General features: G+C 22.6%; 1 protein-coding gene across 6 annotated transcripts in view; it reads left to right on the top strand.

Annotated features, from left to right (window-relative positions):
* LOC129605821 (probable beta-tubulin polyglutamylase) overlaps positions 1 to 23500 on the top strand; it is a 66441-nt gene that overhangs the window by 21503 nt on the left and 21438 nt on the right. The window contains exon 1 of one of the 6 annotated variants that reach the window (XM_055515795.1): positions 12529 to 12552. The exons of 2 other annotated variants lie outside the window; for them this stretch is intronic. Coding sequence is in view for 1 of the 4 variants with exons in the window: in XM_055515786.1 (XP_055371761.1) it covers positions 12979 to 13070 (92 nt within the window). In the remaining 3 variants the exon portion in view is untranslated. Of the gene's footprint in view, positions 1 to 12528; positions 12587 to 12681; positions 12706 to 12764; positions 13071 to 23500 lie in introns of those variants that run through there. 3 more of the 6 variants (XM_055515788.1, XM_055515792.1, XM_055515786.1) reach the window with 3 other exon arrangements.

Below are 23500 nucleotides of genomic sequence, written 5' to 3' on the forward strand. Positions count from 1 at the left end.
AAAAAAATTGTAAAGGCCCAGATTCAAATTTCTAAATAACAAAAAATAAATTTCTTATCACCACCGTGGTCGAAATACGTACATGTATACATATATTGAATGTTTTATCCATTTTAAAATTGAAGAATCTGTTTTATATTAAAAAGTAATTTTATTCCCCCTCAACAGCATTTTAGAATAAATTTGAGGTGTTAAAATGGAATAATTGTCAACCTTCTTTATATTTTCTAAATCTTCAGTCGCAAATTTCATATAAAAATTTGTCTATACGTACATTCGCATATATGTACTGGTGATGTTATACTTATATAGTCAAATAAAAATTAAAATGTATTTAAGTTTGGTTATATAAGTGTTATACATAAAATGTCACTATAACCAATACAAGCTACCTAGTGGCTATACACTCTGAATTAGATGATTGTCACAGAAAAATTTTCATTCCTTTGTTTTTTACGAATTTTGCATGATTCTAAATATTTTTTTTAATGTGCTATTAGACTGGGTCTAGAATCTAGATAGACGTTATATAACATTAAACCACAAAAAAAAACAAGTAAAAAATAAAATTGTAAGACAAAACAAAAGAGAATTTGTTAAAATTTCCATCAACCAACCATTTTATTGACACCATAACAAAAAAGGGTTATCAAATAATATCATAGTACCTATAAGTATAATGGTTTAAAACTACTATTATATTCTTTTACATATGTATGTGCATATTGTACATAGCACGACAACATCGATTCAAAAAAAAACTTTTTCCACCTTATTGAAAATATTTTTTAGTTTAAAAAATAAGTCATGTTCAGGTAAACTATAAGTCTTTCATTTTAAAATTTTTTACGATCAGAACAAGAATAGAGACTGGTATAAAAAAATAAATTATTGAATTGCCCAACTCAACCAGCTAAAGGAACTAATTTTTTCTGGTACAAAAATATTTTTCATTTTGTTAAAATTGTGGCACACGTACACAATCGTAAGAATTTAAAAATCGATTCAGTAAAATCAGTACGGTTATAAGAGTATAACTCCCTCAAAAGAATCGTCGAAGAATAGTTATTGTAAGTTAGGTAGTTAACAAACCTATAAGGGTACTACTAATCTTGCCTAAATACTAAATTGCTTAATTTATTTTTATATTAATGCTTTTTAATGATTAGCAAAGTTGGAGCATAAAAGAAAGTATAAATAGAAGGAGTGTTATTAATGTTAGAATGGAAAGTGTTATAAGAAAATTTTATACATTTATAGAACTAAATGGAAATTCTAAGCGTATATCTTTGCAAAACAACATAGGGGATTAGACATGATGGATTATTTGAACTCTCATAAAGAAAAAATAATGGAAACTACGTCCTAAAAATTTTAGTTACATTTGCTATATTTTTGCTACCTTTTCGCTAAGTTTCCTAAATTCTACTAATGCCGGAGTCTACTAGTTTGCAGAATATCTTACGAATACATGCAAGATTCTATCGAATTTTTTTCCGATTTCATATACATAGAAAAATTTGGTCAAATAAAGAAGTTGTACTGTAATTTTTAAATGTAAACTTATTTTGTGTTTAACATTGTAAACTTATTTTGCGTTTAAATTATTAAAACAAATTTAAATATGCAAGACTTGGGGTTGTCTCACTTTATAATGCATGTAATTAAGCAAACATATAATTTTTAAATTCTTGAAAAATATATTAAATTGATGTATGTATGTATGTACATATATGTATCTAAAACACATATTTATGTAGGACTATACAGAATCACTTAAATGCAGCCAAATATTATGAAAGTAAAATTAAAGTCATAATGTATTACTTTTTTAAAATAATATATTCAAAATTTTCCCTATTATATTTAATTTTATATGCATATATATACATACGTATCTATATACATACAAATATGTACATATATATTCTAGAGAATTTCTATAATGTCGTGACGTGAATATTTGAAAGTCCTTAGATGATTTCAGCATGAATTGAATGCAATGTATTCCATTATGTGTACATATTGCCTGTACATATAGGAATACATTTTTACATACACACATATTTATATAATGTACATGGTGTACATGACATGTATAATTAATTCAGTTCCTTTAAATTTTATTTTTTTCCCTTTTATAATTCTCTTGACTTTATTATTATTATTATTTTTTTTTTTTTTTTGGAAAACAAAATGGGAATTCTTAATAAGGAAAGAGTTCATTTTTGACTCAAACTTGAATAAATAATTAATTAATTTAAAAGTTTTATATATATATGCATACAATATGTTGTATTAACCTCTTCATAAAGTAGCATGTTTAAATAATAATAAGGAAATTATAACCGTTATTCACATTATTTTCTGTAATTTTTATGTAAATGTTGTTGTATTCATGTAAGTTAATGTAGGCAGATACTTTTAATATCTATGTGCAGATATGTGTGTTAGTTATATAATAGTTTGTTCATTCTCAATTAAAAAGTAATTTAGTGCGTGATTTTATACAGAAACCAAATGCAAATTAGTATTTCCAATATTTTCTTTTTAATTAATAATAACATTCAACATAGGGTATAATGAAGTTTATACTATGTTCAAATATTACTACTATATTACTATTGACGGTAGTAATAGTATACGTAATACACGTACCTATTCTATAATCAAATATATTTATGCGATTCATACACATTGTGTTTATGTGAATTTATTTAATTTTTAATTGAATCAAGTTATGCCTATTAAAATTTTTATAGTTACACGATCATAATTTCAAGTCTGTGTAAAAATCTTTAATTTTATTTTCCTTGCTTCATTTATGTAAACTTCGTGTAACTGCATTTTAAATCGAGTGTGCACTATAAAGGGTTTCTAGTTATTTTAATATGAATTGGGTTATTCTTATCTATAACTTGAATCTTTAATAGAGAAAATTATATCTATATATATGTATATGTAATATAAGGTACATATTAAAGGAGAGTAAAGTGTATTGCATGTAAAACTGGGTACAGAAATATTTTTAAATAGCATAAATATATGTGCATGTGTAAGTAGTTATAGTTCTGTAAAATTTTAATTAATCGTTTATTTCTTTGTTTGTTTTTTATTATTTTTTGCATTAATAAGTAGGTCATGAACAATTTTATTTATAAAGCTAATTAAAATTAATTCATTACGTTACAATATTATGGTTTTATATACTTTTGTTTTTATATAGGCAGTGATTTTATTGAGCGTAAATTTGAAATTGGTGAGCCATAAGTTAAAAATGTTAAAATATTTACAAAATTTTTATTTCATTTTTTTCAAAGAACTTTAGTAATTTTTTTTTCGTAAAATTTTTTTGATTTATTTGACATTTGCGTTAGTGTATGTGACCAAAATGAGTTATAAAATTAGGCTATAAAATGCTTATTAAGGGTAGTACGAGTATACAGTTCGTGAAAAATTCTACCGAAAACTATCAGAAAAATAGCGAAGAAAAAGTAATGCACAATTGTACCAGTTTTTTTATGCAACTTTTTTCCCATTTGAATAATATTTTTCTCACATTATCCATTCGCTTTTTTTTCGTTCGAAAAATCTGGAAAAACATTTTGTTTTTGTTCAGATCTGTACACTTAATTGTGTAATAAGGGAAAATACTCTGCAACATTCCAGAAAAATATTTTTCCATAATTTTTTTATTGGAGAAAATTTTTGTATGAAAAAAATGTTTTTCAAAAATACGTACTGTCTTTAAATTGAGCTTAAATTTTTCTACTCAGGCAGTAAAATAAAAGGAAAAATGAAAATCGAAATACAAAAAAAAAAATCAATTTAACAGAATATCGAAATTTTTCATTTCAAAATAAAAATTCAAAAATATTTCATTTTCATTTTAAATTGAATTTAAAATGTACTTTTTATTTATTTTCCTGAAAAATTTTATGTAAAATTTTTTCCAATGTGCGTGTGTACTAACTTTAATTAACGCTATTAATTTTTTTTTTAGAAATATATTGTTGACTTGCTCCGTTTTGTAAAAACAAACACTATAGAATTAAGATCCTCTCATCTTTTTACATATGCATATATGAATGTTCAAAAATCATAATTAAAGAACCTTATAATTGATTCCCAAACAGAAATAAAAGTATCTATTACAGCGATAAATGACGACAAGAGCCTCTTTGACCCACCGATACCTAAATTAATTTTTTTGATTACTTAAAATATGTTGTTAAATACAAGAAATTTCGCTATAAATACATACATAAATGCATGATGTATATATGCTATACATATTTACAATACCTTTAATGATTAAATTTTATAATCGTCTCATTTTTAATTGAAACATAAATATTTTATTAGTCCAATTTATATTAACATTAAAAAATGATTAAGGTTTTGATCCTTCTAAAATTATAATTTTCATGAATGAATTTAAATTTTCATTAAAAAAAAATACTAATTGAAAGGACTTCCACTTTAAATTAACGTAAATTAAAATTAAATATTAATGATAGCCAATATTTATTTGATTTTGAATTTTATAAGCAGAATTATTATTATTAATTAGGACCGATTAGTTCCTAAGATATATAACAAAGTTAATTCTCTCTCCAGTTTTTGGACTAAACAAATGAAATATGTTGTGAATTTAAAAACGGAAAGCTCTTACAGAAACTAGAATTTTGTCAGTGTAATTGAGCCGCTCAGCGCATTAGGGACTTATTCAAAATTTTTCCAGAAGGGAGTTATTATGTTCAATAGAGCTGTAATGGCCTAAACAATTGTTCTATATTTTCAAAATACTTAGTTTATTCCTCTTTTCACTCTATTTTGACATAATTTTGTTTTTAACTTTTAAAGTTTTCTTAAAAATTAAATATTGAAAATTCAATCTCAATTTACTTGAAATGTCATTTTTGCAAGTAGGTCACTAATGCGCTGAGCATTAGTGCATGCAAAATTAAAATTCTGGCATACAAAATTATTGCTGAAAATATTATAAATTTAACATTTCGCCTATAAATATGCTATAAATTTAAGATAATTATCCTATCTACTCTACTTATTCTTAATTTAAAGCTACTTTTGCTTAAATACAAATTTAAATAATTAATTTTAAAAAGCATGAATTCAATTGTTTATGTGTAATGAAAATAAAAAATCAATTTAATATTTAATTTCTTTCAAAAATAAACTAAAATAATTGAAGATGTCACAGTAAGAAATTTAATCCAAATTTCTTATTAAATACTTTTCTTATTAAATTCTTTTTAATTTTTTTTTGTAATAAGTTTCATTTTTCAAAACAACTATAAGTTAATAATATCGTGATTTTATTACACCAACATTAAATAATTTTCGCGATATTTATTTTGTTTTTTTTTTTTCAACTTTTTTAGAACTCAAAACCTTTTAAAATTTTTATTTATAGAATGGTTCTACTTATTATTTTCTTTTTCCATTTTGTTTATGTGAAAATTATTATCCTTATGCTTGTTATACTAAAACTATGTAATTACCGTAAAACACGAACATTATCATATGTTGCATCATTGTATTTATAGGATTTTGACCTCAGTTAAACTTTAATTGTATATAAAAATTTTATTACGAAAATATACATAGAATGCATTTGATGCATTTAAATACCGCAAAATTATAAAAGAAATAAAAAAATTTATAATTTTCAAATTCTTTTAAATTTTACTTCTATTATTTTTCTTATGTTACGAGTTTTATATAGAAAAATTATTTAAAAGTTTTATTTATAATTTTTTAAGTACTTTTTTTTATAAAGGATATACGATATACATAGTTTTTTTTTTTAATTTCAAAATTGAGCTTTTAAGTTGATGATCTATTTTGATTTTTGATTAATTTTTTTGAATAAAGTCATATTGTTTTTACAATCATATCTAGAGCGCTATTCTATTTTAAGTTGATAAGGTTTAGTATAAAATATTTTGGTATTTGTAATACGGTATTATAAATATACGGTAGTATAAGATGCAAACACTACTTGTACATAATCTATATAGTATAAATTTATTCACTGCTTAGTTTGCTTTAAATTCATTTTAAAATATTTAAATAATCTTCAATGTATGATTTTTCAGGCTGTAAACTGTATTGTAAATCTATTAATATAAACAGCTCAAAGTCATAAAAAATACTATTTATATATACGAAATTAAATATAAAATTAATTTGATAATATTATTTTTACATAGATCGTTTTGTATAGAAATCTAAATTTGACACAAAATGTTTTAGAATATTGTATTTTTAGAAAATATATTTTGGGGTTACATTATAATAGTTATATAACAATTTTATGTAGCACTCAATTAATAACAGCGCAAACATAATCAATTTTTTAAAATAGAAAATAAATTACAACAGTTAAAAAAATAAAGTAGAATTAATAATAATTGATTGTATATCTATATACGATGGCAATTAATGATTATAACGATAAATTAATATATAGGCTTCCGACCTAAATCTCTATACCCTCAATAAATATTACCATTATGAAAATTCAACTCATGATAATTATAGGTGTAATAAAAATTGTACCAGCTATAATCAAAATCAAATGATTCTGTAACGAAAACAGTGTTTAAGTGTTATTCTTACATTAACGAGAAGTTCGAAAACATCTAAATTTTTCGAATTGTTGAAGTTAGAGATGAACAAAGTAAAAATTTTAAAAATTTTTGCGTTGCGATGCTGATGTATGTTTTTGATAAAAAAAACTTGGAATAATTTGACTTAAACAAAAAAAACATTACTTTAGATCTAATTTAGTACATAGAATTTAGTGGAGATTAAATTCAAAAAGTCGCTATCTCACATTTTTTAAACAAGTGGAACAGTTGGCTTTCGATTTCAGCTTGGACAGTTCTAAATGACTGGACAATGGTGTTCAAAACATGAACTAGGTCATTATATAATGTGTAAAAGCGTATTTGCATCTATTTTTCAAGCCAGACAAATACAAAATTATTAAAATCCAAAAATATACGTACAAAATTTTTTCATAATTTTTTTCATTAAAATTCTTTTGAAACTTTTTTTATCTAAATTCTCTAACCAAAAACCAATTGAACAAAAACTCTGAATTGATTAGAATATTAAAAATTAATTGTATCAATAATATTTTGTTATTCATGCCACACAAAAAAAATAGAACAAAAACATTTTTATTTCCTCATTGGAATTTTAACTATTGTAATAATTTTAAAGTGTTTTTCATGAATTACTAATATTGTGCAATATATGCAAATATTTAAATATGAATTTATAACACATGAATAATTTGTCAAAAATCCTATATCGCTATGTACTTATAAAAGTGATAGGATTTCAAACGAAAAAAAGTTCAAACATTATTTTCAAAATATTCACTTGAAATCATTTTCAAATAAAACAAAGAGCAAAGAAAAAATGCACCTACATTTTATCGCATAATAAAGGATAAATGAGACAATAACAGGATATTGTGACAAATATAATGTATAAAATATATATACATGCATGTAATATGTACTCGTATGTATATCAAAAGATACACTTATGTGTATGATTGTTAACAAAATTTATGCAAAAAAAAATAAAAATATTTTATGTATGCACGTTTTTCACATATTCTTTTTAAAACACACAAAAATGACGATATCGGTGCCTATTATTATACGACTTCAAAGTACATAACGTTATTTATACGCACATACATACATATATAAATATTTATACTATGTTCATATGTGAACTGCTTTTTTATCTTGTAAAATAAACTATGGTTGTTGTATATGGAATCAAGGAATTCATAAATATTTAGATCAAAATTAGCATAAAAATTTCAATAAATACATTTGACATTTTTTACCTTTATTATAATTTATTTGTAAATTTTCTTATATCCTGTTAATCCTCACTTACATATGTATATGAATACATTTAAACCATATAAATAGGTAATACAATTATACATATTTGAATTTTTACGTTTATTATAACTATTATTATGTGCTTTGCGTCATAACTTTTTATTACTATATATACCATAATACAAAAGAGGAAAAAGGCAATGAAACATGAACAATTGAAATTAAGCACATTGTTTAAAAGAAATTGCGATTTAAAAATTTTACGTACTAAAATTAATTTGTTCATCAGCTCTACATTCATAATTTGTTGTTTGAGGAGTCTGAGTACTTATTTGCTGTTTTGTAAAGATAAGTGATGAATTTTATGTCTGAACGAATAGGATAATTGTAAATAGAATTGAATTTGTGAATTAGAATATTATTTTAACAACTTCTACACTTAATCTCATTTGTATTTGTTGTACTTGTTTTGATAAATTTCTTGATAATATAATTGTATAAGAATTATTCCTTTCAATATCACTTTTATCTTACAGAGCCTGTTATTATAGGTTTAATTTTACATATTTCGTTAGAGAAAGAAGCCACTTTTCGTTTTGCATTGAAATTTTTGGATATTTCGAACTTTTTTCTCTCTTTTTTTTTACTTTTTACATATAATTTATATTTCGCGTATACCTTTAATTTTATATTCACTTGATTTTATTAATATAATTAACAAAAAAAAACAAATATCAAATAGAAATTTTATATTTAATGTTTATCGTTAATCTATTCAAGGATAACAATTTTTATTACATACAAGGAACTAATTTTCATCAATAATGTTATTAAAAATGTTATCGTTACAATAACAATAAAAATTAAATGAGATCATGTAAGAATTTTTGTCATTGAATTTGTTTTTTCGTATTTTTTTTTGTTGATTAAGAGTAGATATATAAATTAGGCTCATTGTACAAAATAATGAAAGGGATTCTATATCTTCAATGGTAAATTAGTTAAAATCTTTGTATATTAAAAAAGTGGTGATATTTTGTTTTAATTTAAGAAAAAAATTAATTTAATTTAATCCTTGCTTTGTGGAACTAACCGCTATAATAATTATATTTTTTTGCTATAAACCTCTTCTGTGGAATTCTATGAAGCCTACAGAAGAGGTACCGATTTTTTTTTGTATGAAGCCTGTAGTTGTGTAGCTGCAATTTATTTTGTATGCAAATCTTGATAGACCTTCTTTGGCTAGGATATAGGTTTTGCTTTCTATTTACTGGGTAATCCTGTAACGGGATATAATCTCTTCCCACCTTTCTGCCCTCGAGAAATTACCACGTTACAGGTTCACCCTGCATATGTATATATACATATTTACATTCAATTCAAGTAATTTTTGATGTAATTAAACTTCATAAAGTAAATAAAAGATCTAAAATGTGCATAATGTTATATAACTCACCATTTTTCTGCATAAATACAACGAAAAGCTGCAAAATTACTTTTAAGTTTTTTAATCATATTATTTTTTATGTTAAATAATTAAATTCAGAATGCAATTTTCATGTAAAAATATTAAGAAAGAGGTAAATGAAATTTAGAATACAGTACTTTTGAAAAAGTCACGTTCCTGCTTTACTCATTACATTTACACAAAACTTATAATTAAATGTAAAGTATATTTAAAAAATATTCTATTGTTCTCATATAGACACCCAATTCATCTCATTTTTGTTTGTGATCTCGTGTTAAAACAGTTTATATAATGATAAAGTTTTAACACTATAATCAACTTATTTTCAATTGTAATAATGAGAACAGTGTGTATACATAAACACAAACTGGAAATATAAATTTCTATAGCATATTCTGTTATTTAAATGCATTTAGATTTTTGAACTATTTATTTTGTCAACATCTTGCACATTTACATTTCTCTACTCATTAATAACAGTAGCGGCGAAATATTAAAATAAAATATTTCATAAATTATTTTTAAGTAGTATATTTGTACATACATACATGTTTATATATTGTACAGAACGCGTATATGTATGTAAGTTCATTTTCTACAGATAATTCCAATTTAACTTTTTTATTACATACATTCACATTCATTCATCATTAATGAACAAAAAAAGAGAAGCAGGGGTCTTATAAAATTTCTTTCACATAAAAAATCCTGCTGTGCTCTGTTTATTGAATTTATAGTATGAAAAAAAAAATTATTTTAATGTGTTTAAATTGGCGTCTTTATATACAAACATTTATTAAATATGAATAAAGTATTGCAATTTTTTTACAAAAATTGCAATGCTTTATTCAAATTGTTTCCGTAAAAACTATCATGCTACAAAAAATGTACTATATAGGTGCATATTTATTTAAAATCATTCTACAAAATGTGAAAGTTCCTAATTGTGATTATTGTTAGAAAAAAAAATTCTACATTTACAATCAATTTAATAGTATTAGATTAGTAAGAGGAAGATAACACGGCTTTACATATTCTCTGTTACTATACGATACGTTATACGCAGAGTACTGTATGAATTCTGTGATCGCAGTATTCTGTTATGAGAAAATATTCGACGGCATTATGCCAATACATATTCTACGCCCATCGAAAATTTCATATTTTTTTTTAAATCGTAAAATGTGTTCTGACCTCATATACGTATAACTTAGGCAAATTCATCTTACTATAATTTTATTTCTATTTAATTCGAATTTTTTTTTCGCAGTTAAGCTGCTTTTCATTTTCACCTACTTATCAATCACTAATATTTATTAAATTCAATATCTCTAGATTCAGCAAGGATAAGAATTACAGGTGTGGTATAGATAAAGAAAACTGTTATTGTATGGCCCCGTATTCTATTATTCTAGTATTATTTCTATAAGATCTAGTATTCTATATTTCTATATGTTGTTTAATTATTTTACTTCATTGCAAAGGAATTTAGGGTATTAAAGTTAATATCCCCTTTAACTCTGCATACACAAAACTACTTAAGATAATCCCATAAACGTAGGTAAAAAAAAAAACAATTTCATTTTTAATTAAAATTAATTTTAATAATCTATTAGTTAAATTGTATTAAATAAAATATTATTAATAAATATGTGTGTATGTATTTTGGGCAAATATAATTAAATATAATTTAAGCTTCTGTAATTACAAAATATCTACATCTACTTTACGTATATGTAAATTAAATTGCACATGTATTTTTATGTGTACAGTTATATAAACTATGAACAGAATTTCTAAATGAAAGCAAAAAAAAAAATAAAATTAAAGAAGAAAATATGTAACAAAAATTAATGTATATAAAACGTTATTCAATCAGTGTTGCCGTCAGTTCAGTTTTTAGGTAAATAAATTTTATTAACAACAATTTGACACTTTATTCATACAGAATCCGTATATACAACAAAAATTTAAATTGATTTGTATGTTATGAAATTTTAGTTAAATTATGTTAAAAATTTAAATAATAAATCAATGTGGATATTTGGCAATTAGTCGAAACATATGTACTTGTTTAGTTTTAAATTGAAATTAAAAAATATGCTGCAACAATCAGGAATTTGTTCTTAAATTTTTGGAATAGAAAACATAATTTTTAATTTTGGCATTTTTCAATCTTTAGGAGTTGTAATCTGAATAAAAAATTAGGAAGATAAATGAAAAGGTTGTGGTAATAAAGTTGGGTCAAATCAATGGTTTGCAAAATAGCACTTTTTTCTTGAACAAATGAAAATAGTTTTTTTAAAAAAAAAAACTAAATACTAATTTTTCAAATTACTTTTCTTAACATACCGAAATATTTATTGCATAAATTTAGGATGAGAAAAAAACTTGAATCGATGATTAAGTAAGAGAGAAGATAAATGACGCTCGATTTTTTTGGGAACTGGAGGGACTCAAGATTCAAACTATATCAATTTTAGTGGTCACTCGGAAGAAATGCGATTTCAAAAAAAATTTCTTTTTGCATTTGAACATTAAAAATGTTGAACAAACCCATTAATAATAGCAAATTTAGTACAACTATAACAAAATATTTTTTTACGGTAACATTGAATTTATCTACACTTAACATAATACAACTGATTAAACTGAATGCTATATGAACATATCAACCGTATCTATGTTACTTAATAAAAGATAGACAATATTTATAAATAAAAAATATAGGTAAAAATAATATAGAAAAAAAAATAACTGACATTTTTCGCTTTTTCTGTTATTTTGTCTTATTTTATTGCTTGTTTTATATCATTTTTCTATAGTTTTTTTTTTATAACAAGTTTTTTTTCCTTTTATTATTTTTTTTTTTTTTTGGTTTTTTTAGTTTTATTCTTTAATCCGCTACTGCTGATAGTTGGTTTGGTATTTAGTCACAATTTGTAATTCCAATGTGTTAGAAGCCCGAGAAGAAAATTTTTTTTTTGTAAAAAACAAAAAAAAAAATTATAGAAAATTGAAATAAAAACAAAAAAAAAAAATATTTTCTTTTTATTTCTTTCGGAAGCTCGAAATATTATAGTGAATATTAGTAGTGAAACTAAGTGAAAAATAAAAAAAGAAAAATTATAATAATAAGAAAAGAATAAAAAAAAAAATTTACCAACATATTTTCATTCATAACTAGTATTTTTTTTTTTACCAGTTTTCAATATTTATGGTTATTTTTTGTTGTTGCTTTAATTTGATTTGACTGTTTTGTATATTTATTCAATTTGTTTTTGTCTAATTTTTATAGTCGAGAAAATTTTGTAAATCATGTTCGACAAAGAAATATAGGTAGTAAAAATATAATATAGTATAATAGAGTCGCGATATACTCTTACATAAATAGGCCCAAAATCTATACAATATGTTTACACACTTATAAGAAAAATAGCAAAAAAATAAAAAGTATGAAAAAAAAAAACAAATAATGGTTATCTTTTTTGTTCTCATTTACAAAAATATCGTATAATAAGTCAATCGTAAGCAGATTATTTTGATGCCTCATGTAAAAGTCTAGACTAGACTATTAGACTTTGGGTTGTTATTATTATATTATGTACATATATGTATATACATAATTTATTTTATGGTTTTCAAACTTTGAATTTTTATTATTGTTTTCGAATTACTAAACGTAGTAAAACAACTATAAGTAGGTAGGTTGATACTATATACATATATTGTAATTTTAACTATGCTATACTAAAAAGCTGCTTTATACAAAATATAACATTGTGGTACTATGGAACATAATATACATTTGTACATAATATTTATTTTTCTCTATTTTTAGATTATGCTGAATTAAATTATAAATATTTGATGGATATACAAAAATTTCGTCTCTTATATCATAAAATAAAAATAGTAATTTAGTTTAATAAAAATCAATCATTAAATTCTTTAATTGTTATACAAAATATATATGCGGTTTATAATTTTGTATATGTATATAAATATTTTATATTATTTTATATTCTATTTTTGTAACTATAAGGAAAATATAAAGTGAAAATACACTATGTATTTAAGTACTTATATAATATTAAAAAAAAAGGAATTTTCTATAAATAACTGAATTGAAAAATTTATGAAATTTTATTGTATATTTTTTTCATTTTAATAATAATTTCCATTTTCCTTTTAATATTTTTACCATATAGATTCACATTTTATATTTATAATAATAAAGAACAATCGTAGAATTCAAGAGGATTTATTGAAAACATGACATTTTTGTTTCTTTAAGAAAATTAAGAGCTCTTTTTTATTTCTCTTGACTATTAATATCATCAGTAGTATAAATATTTAGTCCATAAAATAATTTTTATTTGATTTTATAGGCTATTCCAAAAATAAATCTTAATTAGTAATATATCGTAATTAATAAAGTTTTATTTCTGATTTGATTTCGCGGTTCTTAAAATAGAATCTCAGAAAGATAATTCTAAATTATTTAAAATTAAAATTAAGAAATTATAGTGGATATATTTGAAAGTGCAGTTTACTGTTGCAATTTGTAGCTTAAAACTTGTTTAAATTTTACATTAGAAATATTTTTTTTAACATAATCATAAATTTTTTATTTATAATGAAGTGAATTTTAATAATCTGAAAATTGCCATTAACAAATTTTAGCTATTTCCCAAAAATTTTATTCGAATCGACTTTGGTTTTCGAACGGGACGAGAAGAAATTTTTTAAACAATCAATTTACTCTGTTTGATAAAAATTAAAATTTAAATTTAGTTTTAAGTAAGAACTTCATTGCCATAAGTACAATTGATTCAATATCAATATTCAATAGAACTTTTAAGAATTTTTATACTTTCTAAATTTTTATATTTTTAAATTAGTTGTCATTTTTTTGTCCATATAGTTGTTAATAAACATAAACCTTAAAGTAACCTTTTGATTATTAATAGTAAAGTCTATAATAAGTCTATAATATACTATAATATTTATTATTGAAAGAATTTTGATTAACATTAAAAATTAAATTTTATGTTTACATTTTGCATAAACTTTTAATTTCTACAGTAATAAGTGAATTAATTTTTATAGCTGTATAAAAAGTTATTGAAAAATTATTTATTAAAATTGTGATATTTATTAATTTCTTTTGGCTAATACTCTCTATTTGGTTACAGTAAGTTTATTTGATTTTAGATTTCTTAAGAGATTCATAAACCAGAAATTCGTGGTCGCGTTGATCATGACTCCAGGGGTTTTTTTCTTCTTTTAAATTACAATTCTTTTAAATTACAATTATATGATTACAATTATGATTTTGGTTGACCATCTAAATTTTTAATTTCATACTCCATAATCGACTCCATATTAATTCCAACATAATCAATTCCAACAACTAAAAAATAATTGAAGCTCTTATTCCGATTTTTCCGCTATCACCTGAACTCTATTGTTTATATACGGAATTTGTAGCATTGTTTTAATAAAATAACTACATCAATTTTTTCTCCTCAACAATTTTCTCGTCAACTATACAATATTCTAACTCTGTTATATCGCAACTATGTTTTATTAATTTTTTAATGATTTTTTTAGAATCTGTTTACATACATATGAAAAACTAAAAAGAAAACTAAATTAATTTTTTTTTTTTTATTTTACCACAATTTTTTTTAATTTCTAGTATTTTAGTCACCGCAACCTTTGTGTAGATAGAAGCAATTTCTAATTTTTCATTTCTAACCAGTTCTCATTTTTCTTGTTTGTTTTAACAATATGTTAAGTGAAATTTTATTATATTCAATTAAATGAAAATTTTTTTTTATTATTTTGTTACATATTATAATAAAAATATCATTATATACTTTACATTATACAAAATGACAATAAATCCCTTGTAAAATATCATTTAACAAAAATTATTATTACTTGTTATTAATTCTATAATGAAAAAAAAAATGTAAGAGAAAATATTATTTTATTTTTTACTAACATAACATTATTCTACTGTCATTTTAGTTGGAATACCTGTTTTTTTTATTACTACTTTTATTATTTTGCATATTATTATGTTTAATATAAGTAAACTTACATATTTTACATGAAATTATGTAGATTGTACATACAAACATACATTGTGCAGTTTAATAATAAAAAAATTGAAAAGAAGAAGAAGTCATAATAATCGGAAATTGTTTTTCTTTTTTATTTTTCTTTAGTTAAGTGCTTTTCAAAATTTTATGTATGTACACTTTTATTTATTCAAGTGTAATATATTAAAGACGAAAAAAATCAAATAATTGTGTACGTTTATATGTATATACTTACATATACTATGTACATATTAAACATAATATAATTGGAAATAACAGATGTACACGCATATACATATTCACACAAATTTTTTATTTATAAATGATTTGTGAAGAAAATGCTGTTAAAACTAAATAATTTGAAAAGAAAATTGAAATTTCCGAGAAATTTTAAATTTTTATGAGAGAAAAACTTTTTAATACTTTTATAAAACCAATTACGAATTTTCAGTTAAAGTTTAGGTTAGGCTAAAATGTTCTCTCAAAATTTACAAAAAATAATTTTTAAACTTTTGGGCATTTTCATTTTCCAAAAGAAAAACAAATGCCATAAAATGAATTTAAGGTTTTAAAAATAAAAGAACAAAACATTACCTTGTTTAGATGTTGTTTTGCATTACTATAAAATAAAAATAATTTTCATTTGAATTTTTTACAAGCGGCTGCCATGAAATCAACTAAGCAGATCAAAAAATTACTTTAAATTCTTCATATTTTAATTTATTAAATAAAGTTAAACAATATTTTGAATTTTTCAGGAAAATGGCCCTTTTAACTGTCCAATGATTTCAAATAAAAATGATTCTAAAACATTTTGATAATTAATAAAAATAGAGTTTTTCTAGCATATCTTTAGGCGTATTATATAATAGCATTTTCAATTATTGCATATTATACTGCATTTTCCTCCTGATCTACCTCCAATTTCGATAACTCTCATAAACTGTGAATTTTTTAGTATTAAGTCTTAAATAAATCTTAAAAATTTTAAAGTTACTTTTGAAAAGTTACAGCTTGAATTTTTGTATGCAAAAGTGTAACAAAATTTAGTTAACAATTTTACGCAATGTCTTATTATCGTCTTACATCTTGTTTTTAAATATATGAAAAAAATATCCAGAAATTTAATATTTCTGAATTGCATATTGAAAATATTTTTAATGTATTGTGATCTTTTAGCAAAATAAATTATACATTTAGAAAGTCTTTATTATTTCAACAAAAGTGTTTTCAATAAGACTTAATTTTTATTTACATGTTACTACATTGCATTTTTGAAATAACAATAAAATAAATTAGTAAATGAAATTTAAATTCGAAAATTTAATAGACCTTTTCAATTCGATACGTTGAAAAAATTGGTAATTTGCGATAATTTATTATTATTATTAAATTTTTTGAATTTTACGATTTAAAATTACGAGATACGAGCAGTTTTAAAATTTAATACAATTCGTATAATTAGCAATTAAGTTTATTTCACTGTTTTGTTACAAGAAATGGGAGAGTATCTCTTAAATCAGTTCCTCAATTAATAAAATTCAATTAACATCAGCAAGTCACCAAATTGTAAATTAAAAATATTTGAGAAAATTAAAATTTGAATTTGAATGAATGCTCGTCTATGACATTTACAAGAAAGGACCACTTTCATAACAACATTTTGTTATACAGAAAATGTTCAAATTGCTAAAAGAATATTATAATATTAATATTCTGTACAGTATATAAATTACACTATAAATTTATGAAGATTGGACGGTTTTTCCGAAACTCAAACTCTTAGGCCTCAAAACTCGAAAAGAGGAGCCCAAAAAGCAAAACGTCACGATGTATTCGCCTCTAAACGCATTCTATTACCCTTCAGGAGTAACATTGATTCTCGGACACTCTGTATAGTAAACATTATTTAATATTAGATTTATATAGTTATAGAAAGAACGAAGGAGTGCAACTGTTAGTTTTTGATATTAGTATACCATATTATGTGAGGTATACAAGTTACTCTTCAAATACAAGTAATTTAAAGCAATGCCGAACTATACTGTTTAGCTCTTGTTAATCTCTGGTATTGGTCTATTATACAAAGACTAGAACAAAATTATGTGATGTAAACTATATATTGATTTGCTATTATTTGCTAAAAAATCCTATGTACACCCGTGTATCCAATAAAAGCAAGACTAAATTGTAAAAAATTAAAATATTAATTTCCTAATGGATTTATTTTTATTTTAACAGAGAATAATGTTTTTAGCTTGTATGAATTTTTCAAAATTCTTTTTATCAAATAATTTATTCATTTCAATTCTACAGGTTGATTTCTTTTTCATTTATTAATGGTTTCAAAATACATTTTTACAAATTACGAATAATTTACAAAAGTAAACAATTTAAGTGAAAGTTTTATTACACTCGGTAGTTGTATAAAATTTAAAAGATAAGAATTAAGTTATTTAACAAATTGTCTGCATACTTACAATGATGAAATTATAATTTTCGGCTACGTACAATTACACCCAATACACACATACACGTATTTGTTTTTCACTTGTTGAAATTTTCTTTTATACTTAAAAATAAAATAATTTACTTTTTTGAATTTTACGTTTTTTTTTTTTACACTACAAATTTGATTCGTTTTTTAAATCGGAAAAAGGAAATGATAGAAAAGTGAAGGTTTGTTTTTCTTAATTATAGACCATAAATTACACTTAGGTAGGGTACTTTATTTCTTAATTTGCTCAAACTTTTGATTTTACCATAAAATAAGAAATCGCTTATTTGGTTACAGTGAAAATTTTATTATTTTCTTGTTTAATTTCAAATATGAAATAGAATTATAATTTTTAGTTTTTCGAAATTATTTAATATTTAATGAGTTTTCAAGCTTTAATGAGCAATCATAAACTTTTAAGTAATTTAAAAAAAATATTTTTTCATAAATTGAAATTTGTTATAGTAATTAAGATTTGAATGAATCACAAAATAAAGCAGAGATTCCCTTATTCATAAGTAGCTGCCGGTGGGATTTAAGTTATGGGACGCAAGAGGATTATATAAGATTACCATTTTAAAATTTTTGAAATTGAATTTTAAAAGATTTAGTTTTAATTATTTATATTGCAATAATTATCCAACAACAATTTGTTCTAACCAATTAAATACAATTTGTATTGCCCAATTAATTGCAATCTACCTGACTATCTATAAAAATGATTAAAAGATAGTTAGGTAGATTTATTAATTTTATTAATAGTCCGGAATATGGTATTTATAATTTAGCCGTTCGCCCTTCAGCTGAAAATCAATTTCATCACTATTCTGATCAATTAGTAAGAAATTATTGTGATGCCCGTAAAACCTTAATAAATAAAAACACAAGTGACATGATTCAGGTTGTATTTTTTTTATTAAAATTATTCTTCCTTTAAGATATGAATAAGTAGAAGAAGAATGTTTTTCGGGTACATTATAAACGTGTAAGGTTTTTGTTTTTCTCGCACATTAAAATATTCGCGTTTCTCCTTCAGATGATCTATACAAAATTAATTTATTTACACATTTATTATGTCATATACTTTTTAATAATTTTAAAAATATTTCTGAAGTATAATCAAATATTTAAGAATATTTGATTTTTGAAATTTTTAAAACCGCTTTGGTCGCAAATGAATTATGTATGTGCTTATTCTTATGATTCAGACATTTAAATGATAAATATGGTTTACTAAAGAATTCTTTAAGTTTTTATTAGCTAAAATGTGTCATCGATTAATTTATTGAAAAGATTATTGATATACGCATTCCTAAAATAAATGTTTTAGTAAACGTATATGACAATATTATCATTAAAATTATGTTAATAGCATTAAATTTGTCTATATGGATACGAAATTCATTATTATTTGGGCATGATTATCTAAATAGGTGGAAGCTAAAATATATAAAAAAAATATATAAATTCAAATAATTTGCTGATTGATTTGTTTCGAATATTTGAATAATTAAAATACGAGAAGTACATATGTATATAAAATGATTTAAACAACTTGAGCTTTTGTGGTTAAAGAAGCCGTGTTTAGTAATGTATGTGAAATACGAACCTCATAAAACCCTGATCATATAAGGGAATACACTTTTGTTTACAGCTTTGAAATATTTATATTAATACCAAATCATTAAACTAGATATTAATATCTCCGATTAAAATATCTTTCATTGCTAATATTGTATACTTATCCGAATATTCCTAATATTATAGAAATCATACGTCGTTAACAGTTAAAGACGATATTAACTGTTATGACAACTAATTCAATTAACTCAATAATATTAATTCCAAACATATTTTACTAATATTTTACTTAATACTACTCGCATAACATATTTTTAAAAGTTTTTTATTCAATATGGTGCTTTTATTAATTTACTCTAATCGCAGATACAAAATGTCGAAATTTTTCAATTCATATATAAGTATGTATTTTGCATATTTCTTACAAGCTTCAAATAAAACCCATATTACACCTTATTAACTATGATAGCAAGGGAAAAAATAACTTATATACTATAGGTAATAAGACTACTATGGGTCTTATAGCTATAGTAGCATTTAACAGTACCTATAATATGCTGTACTGAATGGTATATTATGTATAATTATGATGTATATATATAATGCTACTTGCAACACAACAACTTTTCCCTTATAGAATTTCTTAATTCTCAATATGTTTTTTATTGTACAATTTAATTTTATATACCAAAATTATGTAAACATAATTACATATTATACATATGTATGTATATGTTGAAAATTCAATATTTTAACAACATTATCATAACATATAAGAATATCGTTGACATTACCATTAAGGTACAAAATCAAAAAAAAAAAACATACAATAAATGCAAATAGGTAATAATTTTTAATGTCTGAATATCATTTAAAAGAAAATAAACCAATTATCGATTCAATAATCAAAATATGAAAAAAAAAAAAAATATAATGCTGTCTAAAATGTTAAAAATTATCAAAATATTAAAAACAAATTTCAACCCAATGATTTTTATGACAAAGTCTTAACAACGATTTTGTTAACATTGACTTTCATACAACCCGTTTTTCTTTTCTATAATATTTTCCTTACAACATTTTCATATTTACATATTATAATTTATATATATATATATATATATATATATATATATATATATATGAATTTTGCTATAAGAAAATATTCCCCTAATTTTTAGATTTTTGAATTTCTTCTTCTAATTTTTATGATTTTTTGGAAAAATTATTAAGCCCAAAATCGATTGACACTCGAAAATTTTAACATAAAAAAAAAATTATTTGTGTTTTCGAAAAAAAAAAATAAAAACCACTAAAAACAAACTTTATTCTTCACAAAAAAAATATTTTCTTTCATGTTTTTCTTAATTTTTATTGACTTAACAAGCATTTAATCACATGACATGATTCCTTCTTCAAAATTTTCCAACATTAAGATTATGTTTATACGGTTACACGGTGGTATATTTGTATGTACGCGGTACATAAAAGCAGGTGTAGTGTATTTCAAAATTTTTATATTATATACAAAATTAAGTATATAACACATATTGTATAACACATGTGTTTGTGTATAGTAATTTCATATATATATGAAAATATTCTTGGTTTATATAAAAGTTTTCAATAAATAAAAATTGAATTGAATTTTAATATATTTTAGTACATTTTAAAGGAAACAAAAAAAATACATTTTTTTCAATAAGCTTTCTATCAACATTAATGTTATAGAATTTACTTGAGCATTGAGAAGTCTACAATTCTATAGGTAGCTGTCATATGAAGAAAAATGTAGAAATAGTTATTTTTTCCCGTCAGTAAGATTTTCATATTTCCAAATTAACATCAAACCATTGGGTTATTCTGGGTTTCAAACAGTTCAGTATATTTGTGGTTTTATCCTTTGCTATTGTAATTCTAGAAAAATTAAAATTGGCAGTACTAAAAATCAGGACTTAATGGCTATTTTTTATTCTATTCTAATGAACTTGAATTATACAATAATAATTCTTTGGGCTTTTTTTACTTACATTTTTGTCTTGCTTACTAGTAATATAAATCTAATATAAACCATAGTGTTGCGATATTTCCCACGTAATAGTACCTGAATTTGCCGCGAAGTAGTACCTTTAATCTACATGCGGTAGAAAAAACGTTAATACTATAAATATTGCCAAAAAAAATTGATCAAGAGGACTTGTAAAGTCTTACAAGCATAACTTTGAAATTATGTTGCTTTTGTTTTAACTCCAATAAATTCTGTTTCCCTAGGGTTCATATAAAATGGAATATGTTTTGATAGCTAAATTCTTTTATAATTAAAGAGAAAACAATTTCTATTCGTTTTATTCATATATCATTAAGATGAAACCTATTTTACGTCTTTTTGCTTTTATACATGACCCAAAATCCTTGTTTTTCACGCAAGACATATTAATTACAAGTGCAAAATGTTCTAAACAAATTGAAACGCACTTTGTTTAATAATGCATTTAATGGTATATAATATATGTATGTATGTAATTTGAAAATTCAGAAATTCTGAATACATTTTTTTCATTATAGAGTTGAATTTTATAATTATGATAGCTAAATTATGAATCCTCGTCTGATTAAAATAAATTTATACGAATTTATAAATAAATTCGCTTTGCTTGTTTTAGTTTTTAATTATATTAAAATTAATTATGTATGCCTTTTATTTTTTTTTAATTTGAATTAAAGGCAAACTGTGTATTAGAATTTTTTTTGAGTAATTTGGATATACAATGTGCATAGGTGTAAATCTAATTTTATTTTCATATATATGAATTAAAATAATGCTAGTAATGTTTGACATCAGGGTAGTGATTAAATCTAAATTGTTCCAAAATACTCTTTTATTAAAGAATTATTGAACCTTAAAAATTGTATTTCCCGACTTACAAATTATTCTTAAATCATTTCGATAAATTTTTTTAAAAATACTAATCAGAAATACTAAAATCACATGCGGATTGAACTACTATTACAGTAATATTTCAGTTCATTGAAACACTATTACATATTATAAAACACAAAGATTCCATTCTTAAATTGTTATACTTACAGCAGTACTATAAAAATAGGATTTCCCGAGAAAAAACACTTTGTATTTTGTAAAGTGAATAATAATTATTACTAACCGTGACATCCATTTTGCAAAAAAAGCATAAAACTATTGCAATGTTATAATGATCCAAGTCGCAAACCAAAAATTTTCGATAATGTCTTAGAAAATAGACTTTCTATTAAAGTAGATGCTTCCATGAAAAACAACTGGTGAGGCACAAATTGATGACATTATTAGAAAATTGAAAATTATAATCCCAAATCTATATATGGTAAGCAATGCATTAATTTTGCAAAGCAAAAAGATTTCTTGTAGTTTCTTTATTTGTACAAACTTTGCAATTAAATTTGCAAAATGAACGTCACCACAAATTTCTATTTCTGTATTTTGAATTCAAGTGATAATAATGTCAAAAATTCGAAAATTTTAAAATTTATTCATACTTTATGTAGATATATGAAAATTCTTTAAAAACAGAAATGTAATTTTCGAATTTATAAACGGTTTTTTGAAAATGCTGCCTCCTTTATAATTGTTGTACTTAGGAAATGTACTATTTTTATATTCTTAAAATGAATATTTAAATATTTATATGAATAACCACCAAATATCGAATTTCTAAAATTAAAATATTCTTTTTCAAAAAAAATCAAGAAAATTTGAAATAAAACTATAAAATTTAATAATTTATAAAAGAATATGATTGAAAAAGAAAAAAACAAAATTCAATGTGAAAAAAACGTGATATTATTTTAAAAACATGAAAAATAGAGTACTTCTATACAAACATACAATATTAATAGATACATTTCTGACACAAAACTATTGAATATACAGGATCCAATTTTATGT

Source organism: Condylostylus longicornis, unplaced genomic scaffold (assembly GCF_029603195.1).
Source record: "Condylostylus longicornis isolate FDR11 unplaced genomic scaffold, ASM2960319v2 ptg000015l, whole genome shotgun sequence".
Classification (NCBI taxonomy): domain Eukaryota; kingdom Metazoa; phylum Arthropoda; class Insecta; order Diptera; family Dolichopodidae; genus Condylostylus; species Condylostylus longicornis.